At 50.9% G+C, this 9,853-nt stretch overlaps 2 protein-coding genes across 3 annotated transcripts in view; one reads left to right on the top strand and one right to left on the bottom strand.

Moving 5' to 3' along the window:
- Positions 1–9,853, bottom strand: part of OPA3 (outer mitochondrial membrane lipid metabolism regulator OPA3) — a 113,884-nt gene that overhangs the window by 36,149 nt on the left and 67,882 nt on the right. The gene's annotated exons all lie outside the window — the stretch shown is intronic.
- LOC118706776 lies at positions 3,429–6,189 on the top strand. Of its 2 annotated transcripts, none has more exons than XM_045573698.1 (4): positions 3,429–3,523; positions 3,619–3,672; positions 5,283–5,376; positions 6,019–6,189. In XM_045573698.1, the coding sequence occupies exons 1-4, from the start codon at positions 3,455–3,457 to the stop codon at positions 6,096–6,098; spliced, it is 297 nt and encodes a 98-aa protein (XP_045429654.1). In that variant the 5' UTR covers positions 3,429–3,454; the 3' UTR covers positions 6,099–6,189. The 2 variants fall into 2 exon arrangements, with proteins under 2 accessions (XP_045429654.1, XP_045429653.1); XM_045573697.1 differs by having other exon boundaries at positions 5,164–5,376.

Raw genomic sequence — 9,853 nt, 5'->3', positions numbered from 1 at the left:
CCGCCTCCTCAGGGTATGGGAAAACCAGACGGTGGCACTGCCCTCCCCCCCCCCCCCCCCCCCCCCCCGCATCATTTTTTAAATGAAGAAAAGTTCAAACCAACGCAAAGAGAAAGAACTCACGTTCCAAGCTACTCTGCACAAGTTCACGGGCCTGGACTTGTGAGAACTCTGGTGCCTTGACATTCATCCCCACCCCCAGTCCACTCACCGAGCCTCTGTGCTATGACATCCGTGCTCCGCTGAGCCCCACTAATCCTAAAATATGCCGTGTCTTCAAGGGAAGGCCTGATGGTTGAAATCAATGGACACCAGCTTCTTTTTATTTTTATTTTCATCTTAGAATCCTAGGACTTGTGGGAGCATAAGCAAGCGAAGCTTAATGGTCTTTTTTTTAAACAAATATATATTTTATTAATTTTTTACTGAGAAGAAGAGAGAGGGATAGAGAGTTAAAAACATCGATGAGAGAGAAACATCCATCAGCTGCCTCCTGCACACCTCCTACTGGGGATGTGCCCGCAACCAAGGTATATGCCCTTGACCAGAATCAAATCAGGGACTTTTCACTCCACAGACCAATGCTCTATCCACTGAGCCAGACCGATTTCAGCACTTAGTGGTCTTATAAACAGTCTTATAAACATAGGTACTAGTACTCAGTCTGCCATACTCAACACCCTGTATTTACAACAAAAATTTAACATCATTTTACTCTCCTGGAATTAAATTCATAGATAATGCCAGCTATTTACGCAAATAATTTCAAGAAGTCAGTGTTCTACAAGTGAAAAATAAAGAGAAAGTCATTGATTCTAAAATGCAATACTAATATGAGTAAAAACAATAAAACAATATTTTTCACTATGTAAATATGTACACCAATATGAGAACTTTACAGGCCAAAAACTGCCCCCTCCCCATAGAATTTCAATATATTTCCGAGGGAGCAATATTGTGTGCACTGAGAACCTCTCTGAGGAAAGGAAATGCTTCAGATACAGAAACTCATTCTTTTGTTCATGCATTTAACAATCATTTTTGAACAGCAGCTTATGCCAGCACTGTGGAGGATGCAAAACTGAGTCAGGCAAAAGTTCTAAGCACTGGTATTACTGTCTTCAAGGAGATTACAGTCTAGTAAACAAACAAAACAACATGAACATTAAAACATCAAACCAGCCTTAGCCGGTTTGGCTCACTAGATAGAGAGAGATGTCTATGTGAGAGAGAACTATCCCCACTAGTGCTGCTGCTAGCTCATTGCTCTCGCGTATGCGTAAGGCATGAATGTCTTACGCGAGGGCAATAGGATGAATGTCAAGGCACCAGAGTTCTCACAAGTCCAGGCCCGTGAACTTGTGCAGAGTAGCTTGGAACGTGACTCCATTTCTCTTTGCATTGCTTTGAACTTTTCTTCATTTAAAAAATGATGCTCTATCCACTGAGCAAAACCATCCAGGGTGGTGGGACATGTTTTGTTATGAAAGCACTGGCTGGCCAGTGGCATCTTATATACATGCTTAAACCAAAGAAGCCTCGTGCCAAATAGTGACAGCTGTGCTCCATTAATAGGAGGTTATATTATATATATAAGGGTGTGCTGGTGCAGTACATATAGTGCTGCTGCTAGGTCATTGGCCTCGCGTATGCGTAAGGCAAAGGGGTCTTTAACATAGCATAGTGTTGTCATTGCCTGCTCACGTGCGTACGGAGAGTGGGCCTTTAACCTCTGGCATACTCTGGCCAGGACCCCCTACCTGGGCAATAGCCTTCGATGGGAGATGAGAAAACTAATGAATAAAAAGCAAGTCTAGCTCTAGCTGGTGTGGCTCAGTGGATAGAGCATTGACCTACAGATTGAAGAGTCATGGGTTCGATTCCAATTAAGAGCACAGGCTTGATCCCCAACAGGGGGCGGGCAGGAAGCAGCTGATTAGTGATTCTCTCTCATCATTGATGTTTCTATTGCTCTCCCTCTCCCTTCCTCTCTGAAATAAAAAATGCATTTCAAAACAAAACAAAACCTACCTATGGCCACTCGTGTGTTCTTCCAATTTCTGGCATCCAGAGGGGTCAAGTCCTTGGCTGAGGAACTTGTTCCCGACACCAGGGTAGATTGTGGGTTATAGGTAGAATGTAGGTTGTAGGTTGTAATCTATCTGTTCTATTCTCAATTATCCACTAAATGAAGAAAGCCACATGTCGCTTCCTGAACGCTGGAGGACCTACATCTGAATGGCTTACATTAGCGCTGGCCAAGTGGCTCAGCAGGCTGGAGCCTTGTTTTGTTCACCAAAAAGGTTTCAGGTTCCATCCCTGGTTGGGGCACATACAGGAGGCAACTAATTGATGTTTTTCTCTCACATCAATGTGTGTGTGTGTGTGTGTGTGTGTGTGTGTTTTCTCTCTCTCCCTCAAAAAAGCCAGATCAGCATATCTCAGTGGTTGAACATCAACATATGAACCCAGGCATCAGAGTGTAATTCACAATCAGAGCACATACCTATAGTGTGACTCACAGTCAGAGCACATACCCGGAGTTGCAATGTGGGACATGCAAGAAGTAGCTGATCAATGATTCTGTCTCATCATTGATGTTCTTAGCTCTCTCTTCCCCTCCCTTCTTCTCTCAAATAAATAGAAATATATTTCAAAAATAAAAAATCAATAAACATATCCTCAGGTGAGGATAAAATAAATAAATACATAAATGACTCATATTAAAAGAGCACTTGTGGTTTTTTTTATCATCTCCTGCTCCCTCTCCCTACTCTTTCAACTCCTCCTATGCTTTCCCCCACATTTTCAGTGCCCTCATTTAAAGTATTTGAGTTAAGAAAAATAAATAAATAAATAAATAAATAAATAAATAAATAAAGTATTTGAGTTAAGCTGAAACCGGTTTGGCTAGTGGTAGAACGTTGGTCTGTGGACTGAAAGGTCCCGGGTTCGATTCCGGTCAGGGCATATACATTGGTTGCGGGCACATCCCCGGTAGGGGGTGTGCAGGAGGCAGCTGTTTGATGTTTCTCTCTCATCGACGTTTCTGGCTCTCTATCCCTCTCCCTTCCTCTCTGTAAAACATCAATAAAATATATTTAAAAATAAATAGATAAAAATAAAGTACTTGAGTTAAATAAATTTCTCCCACCTGCTCATGTGAAGTGAAACAAAACACATTCCAATGTGTATTCTGGAATATGCCTCAATTCTGGAATTTGGCAATCAGGGAATGAATGACTCAGTTTGTACTCAGTTGGAAACTTAGGGGCCCAGTGATGAAACCACCCACCAGGTGACTGAACAAATCCAGAGCCACACCTCCCTAAGAGTCGTTAATACATTGCCATGCCTTTCTGACTACTCAGCCCAACCCAAGTCACCTGACTAACACAGGATATAAAACACAGGACCCACAGCTTCCCCCAGATGCTGTGGGTCCGTAACATGTATGGACCAGGGGCAGCCAGATGCAGGCCAGGGCCCAGCGGGAGGGAGTCGGGACTCCTTATCTTCTCAGGTAGGGGCCTCCCATCACCCAAGGTACCAAGGTAAGGGCTTCCCACCACCCACTCCTCCACTGGGACACCAACCCTCAACCTCTCTCCCCTGCAGTTCTCTTCTTCCTGCTGTTCCCACTGGTGCATGGAGAATCCCAAACCGCCCCAGGTGAGCATGGGTGTGGGGCCCCTCCCGGTGCCTTGTGTCCTGCTCAGTGGAAATGCCAGCCTCACGAGGAGCTCAGACCACCTCCCACCGGGGTCCTGGGGGCCAGCCCCTGTGAGCACCCCCATCCCCATGCCCTCTCCTTGTGCTGAGTGTGGGTGCAGGGCAGGGTGGAGGGAGCGCCTCTGGGGAGGGAGCAGAAATGGGGACTCGGGAGAAGGGGAGTGACCTGCTGAGTCAAGAGCCAAAGTCAAGGGCCTCCTTCTGCCACAGGCCCAGCGGTGAGCTCTTCTCTTAAAACTCCCTCCGTTCAGCCCCACTGTCACCCTCAGTCTGTGTGACCCCCTGAAGCACGAGAGACCTTTTAGAAATGACAAAGTGGGGCTCACAGAGGTGAAGTTCATTGCCCAAGGCCACGGGCAGGTGAAGGGAGGGTGGGGCTGGGACCCGGACTTGGGGAAGGAGTCCTCTATCTCCTACTTTTCTAAGCAAACTTCCAACATGAGGTGCCATAGTTTCAGCCCTGACAGGAGCACAAGGACCAGGGAAGTGCAGTGAGTGGTGAGCGACAGAAGAAATGTGGGAGTGAGTGAGAAGAGGTGATTCAGCACCCGAAAGTGTGTGGCAAGAACGGAGGTGCAGAGACCAGTGTCTCTGAGCCTTTGAAGCTCCACTTCCCCACTCCTACTTTCCCCACCATCTCCCCCCTCTCCCCACCAACCCGCCTTTGTCTGCCCAAAGAGGCTGACCTCGCCCTGGCCACTGATCAGGGCACCTGCAGAGGGTGGCCCATTAATGTTTCTCTCTCACATGGACGTTTCTCTCTCTTACCCTCCTCTCTCTAAAATAAAATAAAATAAATAAATAAATGGGGGTTGAAAGACGCATCTTTTTTTATTATTTATTTTATTTTTATTGATTTCAAAGAAGAAGGGAGAGGGAGAGAAACATCCATGATGAGAAAGAATCATGATCCACTGCCTCCTGCACGCCCCCGACTAAGGATCAAGCCTGCAGCCTGTGCCTGTGCCCTTGACTGGGATCGAACCCAGGATCCTTCAGTCCACAGGCCGATGCTCTATCCACTAGTCACTCCAACAGAGCTTTGCTTTTTTTTTTTTTTTTTTTTTTTTTAAAGATGCGGTCCTCCTGCCTGCCCTGTCCATCTGCTCTCCCTCCAGTCCCCAGGCCCAGCATCCACTTAGCCACCTGGCCAGTCTCATGGGGAGACAGGGCATCTCCCTAGCCTGAGTGAGGCTGAGCATCACTCCGAAGGACCGCTGGCTGTGGGCCCAGGGTGGGCGGTCGGTAGCCCAGCTCACAAGGTCAGGTCGGGCACCCCCTGGGGGTGTGAGAGCTCAGTGCAGACCCCACCCGTGGGCTGGACAGAGGCCGACTGGACGTGGGAACTAGGTGCTGGTGGGAGATGAATGGAAGCAGGAGAAATAAGGCACAGGAGGAGGGCAGGCCTTATGCTGAGCTGTCTGGCCCCAGGCAACGTGCTGGTGGTGAGAAAGGAGATGTGGCGACTCTGTGGCAGCGTGGCCCTGGACCCCAAGAACCCCAAGTGGAGCTGCTGCAGAGACGTGTACCCCTTCCACCGCCCCACTCAGAGGTGCTGCCAGACCTCAGGGGTATTCGTCATCCCCAAGGACTGCGGCAAGTCAGAGGCTGAAGACTGTAGGACATACACCCAGCGGACCCCAGGTAGGGCCTGGCCGCTTCCCCCTCTGCTCCTCCTGTGCTCCTGAGCCTCAGGGACCCTTCCTTCTCACCCTCTTTCCCTCCTCCCTCCTGCCTTTCTTTCCCTCCCTCCTCCCTCCTTCCTGGAAGCTCAGTCCTCCGTGGAGGGGCCCGTCTGCTACGGGACAGGGGGTCTGTGCCATGAACTTAGCTGTGTCCTAACTTCCTGCTGTGTGACCTTGGACAAGAGTCCTGCCCTCCCTGGGCCCATTCTCACCCAAAGCGGGAGGCTGGGCTCTTTGGAAGCTTCCACAGCTCCTACAGTTACTCATCTCCAAGTACAGTATGAATCAGTCCTGCATTTGGCACTCTTAGCGCCTCTCCCCATTACCCCAACAACAACAAAAACAAATCCGTGTGTTTTGGGAAGGAAAGAGGCTCACCCCCAGGTTGGAAGTCATGACCCGGTGAAGGTCACACGAGGGTCCCCATGCAGCAGTGGCACCTGCTGCCCCCTCACAGCTCCCACCAAGGCGCTCACAGGGTCAGCGCCCTGGGCTGGTGGTGACTTGGATGTCTGGTTCTCTCTTCTCTGTAGACCCGATGGAGCTCAGTAAGATGTGCTAGTAACGTGCATCTTCCCCCTCCCCCTCCTCTTCCCCACAGGCATTCATCTAAATTCTAAGGGACCTCAGGAGATTTGCAAGGAGGGGGGCAGTGGCCAGGGGCAGGTGCACCCAGGCTAACCCCTGAACCTGTCTCCAGGCCCCCTTTTCCTGCCCTGCAGTGTGGCTCAGTGGTTGTGCGCGGACCTCTGAACCAGGAGGGCACACGCCTGGGTTGTGGGCTCTGTCCCCAGTGTGGGGCGTCAGGAGGCAGCCGATCCATGATTCTCTCTCATCATTGATGTGTCTATCTCTCCCTCTCCCTTCCGCTCTGTAAAAAAATCAATAAAATATATATTTTAAAAACACCACCTTGGACTCATATGGTACATTTTTCCCACAAGGAGTCAAGCACCCACACACCGCCGGCCCCAGACAGACCCACCCAGGGCCGGGTCCCTGCCCAGCACCCCTCTGGCTGATTCCGTTTTAAAGGAGCGGGCGCATCTCCTTTCTCCTTTCGGGGCAGAACCCGCGGTCCGCAGCGAACCCCGAACCCCTCGGGAGGAGACGCAGGTCCGCCGCGCAGGGGCACGAGGGCAGGAACCTCGGAACCGACCGGACACTTTGAGGGTGCCCCCCCCCCCCCCATCCCCGCTCTGGCCCAAGACTTTATCTGGGAAACTGGGAGGTCCTGGGCGGAGGCTGGGCTTCAAGGTTCGGCTGCCGCCCCGAGTGCTTAGCTGAGCGGTTAGTGTGGGGGTTCTGCTTTCCGCTCCCTTGGAAAGCTGGGGAGACTCTCTCTGCCCAGCCCCACCCTCCCTCTGCCCGCCCGTCTGTGCTCCGAGGCTGAGCGGGGCAAGGCCATCGCTGCCCCCGCCCTCCCGGGAGGAGGAAGGGAGGGGGAGGGGAGGAGGAGAGCGCACCTGAAACCTGCTCCTGGGCCCTGGGGTCTGAGGGTGGGGTCAGCCCTGCTGTGTCCAGTCCCAGGGGCCTCGCCCTCCCTGGCTCCCTCCATCCTCCCTGCACGGCCCACACCGCCACCCTGCACCGAACTCTTCTGTAAGCGCAACTAACCACGCAGACAGACAGACAAACCTCCCACAGCTCCCCAGGTCTCTCAGGGGTCTCCTAGCCCGCCCCTCGAGGTCCTGCACAAATCCCACCTCCCAGCTAACCTCCCCCTTCCCGCCCGGGCCCTGCCACTCCCGCCACTTCCTGGGGCAGCCGGGTCTTTGCTTAAGGAACAGCCCCAGTGGGCCGGGTGAGCCCTCTCCTCCTAGACCCCTTATTGATCCTTTAGAATTCACATGTGTCAAACACAAGGCCCGAGGGCCAAATCCGTCCCGCCAGGCCTTGCAATGTGGCCCGCACCACGCTGTCATCACTGCACTCCGCTGCGTTTCCATCACAATGACAGTTTATGACTGTTCAGTAAACCATTCGGCCCGCGATTTAGGCTGGATTTTAGATTTTGGCCCCTTCTCTGATTGAGTTCGACACCCCTACTTTAGATCCTAAACCGGTTTGGCTCAATAGATAGAGCGGTGGTCTGTGGACTGAAGGGTCCCAGGTTCGATTCCGGTCAAGGGCATGTACCATGGTTGCGGGCATATCCCCAGTAGGTGTTGTGCAGGAGGCAGCTGGTCGATGATTCTCTCTCATCAATGTTTCTTTTCTTTTTAAAAAAAAATATATTTTATTGATTTTTTTACAGAGAGGAAGGGAGAGAGATAGAGAGTTAGAAACATCGATGAGAGAGAGTCATCTATCAGCTGCCTCCTGCACACCCCCTACTGGGGATATGCCCGCAACCAAGGTACATGCCCTTGACTGCAATTGAACCCGGGACCCTTCAGTCCCCAAGCCGACGCTCTATCTTTTTCTTTCTTTTCCTTTTTCTTTCCTTTTTTTATTTTTTTCCTATCTTTTTCTTTTTCTTTCCTTTTTTTATTTTTTAAAATATATTTTATTGATTTTTTACAGAGAGGAAGAGAGAGAGAGAGTGAGTTAGAAACATCGATGAGAGTCATCGATCAGCTGCCTCTTGCACACCCCCTGCTGGGGATGTGTCCGCAACCAAGGTACATGCCCTTGACTGGAATCGAACCCGGGACCTTTCAGTCCCCAAGCCGACGCTCTATCCATTGAGCCAAACTGGTTTGGGCTCTCATCGATGTTTCTAGCTCTGTGTCCCTCTCCCTTCCTCTCTCTAAAAAATCAATAAAATATAAAAAAATAATAAAAAAGATGGATGCAGAACACTTTCCAGATGATTCCGGCTTTGTACATATGGGTACATCTACCAACACCTGTAGCTTTTTTCTCTGTGCACAAACACTTAGGACAGGAAACAGCTAACAGGTAACAACGACCATCTCTGGTTGCTGGGGTTACAGGTGATTTTTTCATTCCATTTTGCGTTTTTCATGAGTTTTTCATAGCCAGCCTGCTGTGCCTTCAAATGTGCAGGGAACAGTGAGTGGAAAATGAAGCACTGGCTGGAATGGGATTCCTTTCTGTTCTGACTTCTCTGCCCCCAGTGTGTTCAGTGCCTTCAGCTGTCAGTCCTTCAGGGCCTGGGGCCACAACCCTCTCTGTGGCTCCAGGCCTTGGGTGATCTGGTCACCATGGGAACCCCACCAGTGACCTCTTGGTTCCTGGGTCAACGCTCAGCCACTGAACCACACTGGCCGAACACCAACTTGAGTTCTGTACACTCTAAGCTCAGGGGCTGGGAAGTTAAATGTTTTTTTTTGCACAGACCCTTCTCACTCATCTCTGCCCTTCCCACATGCTGGACCTGCTGCATGCAGGCTCTCCTGGACTCGCTCCAGAGGCCTTGCCCATTTGTGGATTTTAATCTGCATCCTTTCCCTGTATAAACCGTAACCATCTGTATATCAGCTTTTCTAAATCCCGTGAGTCCTTCTAGCCCGGTGGTTCTCAACCTTTCTAATGCCGCAACCCTCTAATACAGTTCCTCATGTTGTGGTGACCCCCAACCATAAAATTATTTTTGTTGCTACTTCATAACTGTAATTTTGCTACTGTTATGAATCATAATGTAAATATTGATAGATCCTCCCTTCCTCCAGTTGATGCCCAGATGTAAACTCTACCTGCAGCCGGACATTCCTGAGCTCTGAATCACCAATCAGCACCTGCCAAATACCCTAACCCCCGATTCCTAAGTCCCCAGGTCCCTAATCACCAATCAGCTTGTGCCCTAAGCCCCGTCCCCTATCCCCCTATCCTTAAAGGTGCTTGTACCCCATCCCTCGCTCTCTTCCGCCCCTCTCTGTGGAAGCAGCCGGCAGGGGTACTCTTCCCTCCAATAAAGCCTGTGTCCTGCCATCCCGGTCTCCGGCCCTTCTCTATTTCATCTATCACGATGGTGCCTCAGACCTGGGTGGATGTGGAAAGTCCTCTGGCTCTGCTGGGTGGCATGCACCTGAGTTGATTGGCCCGTTCAGAACACCCCTGGAACCCTCCCGAACCAGGACTCGTCGCTTCCTTACCGGGAGGCCTCAGGGGCCTCCCCACTCCCCACCCCGGTTCCCTTGACCTGGAAGGGCCTCAGAGTTTTCTCCTCTACTCGGCTACGCAATCTACGTTCTACGTTCACGTTCTTCGAAAGCCAGGCGCCTGGCCGGGAAAACTCTGTTCTATTCCATGGGAAAGGTTTCGGGGTGACGACCCTGGGACCTTCTCTCGTCCCATTGTCTACAGCTGGATTTGAGAGAAGAGGGGGACGCCCCTCATCCTCTCCCCAACTTTTCAGTGGCCCTTTTTCTCTCTCCGTCATGGGAACCCCCCAATCCAAACCTCCTCGGCTTTCGATTCCAATCTGGCTACTTCAAACCAAAAAGCTCATTTAAAACGGCACTTTCGGT

Source organism: Pipistrellus kuhlii, unplaced genomic scaffold (genome assembly GCF_014108245.1).
Source record: "Pipistrellus kuhlii isolate mPipKuh1 unplaced genomic scaffold, mPipKuh1.p scaffold_m20_p_55, whole genome shotgun sequence".
Taxonomy (NCBI): domain Eukaryota; kingdom Metazoa; phylum Chordata; class Mammalia; order Chiroptera; family Vespertilionidae; genus Pipistrellus; species Pipistrellus kuhlii.
The sequence above is the reverse complement of the archived record's forward strand: the minus strand, read 5'-3'. Positions and strand labels throughout refer to the sequence as shown.

Coding starts and splice junctions, on each gene's coding strand:
- LOC118706776 (XM_045573697.1), top strand. CDS start 3,433: ATGCTGTGGGTCCGTAACATGTATGGACCAGGGGCAGCCAGATGCAGG. Junction 3,524..3,618: donor GGGACTCCTTATCTTCTCAG/GTAGGGGCCTCC, acceptor TCTCCCCTGCAG/TTCTCTTCTTCCTGCTGTTC. Junction 3,673..5,163: donor AGAATCCCAAACCGCCCCAG/GTGAGCATGGGT, acceptor GTCTGGCCCCAG/GCAACGTGCTGGTGGTGAGA.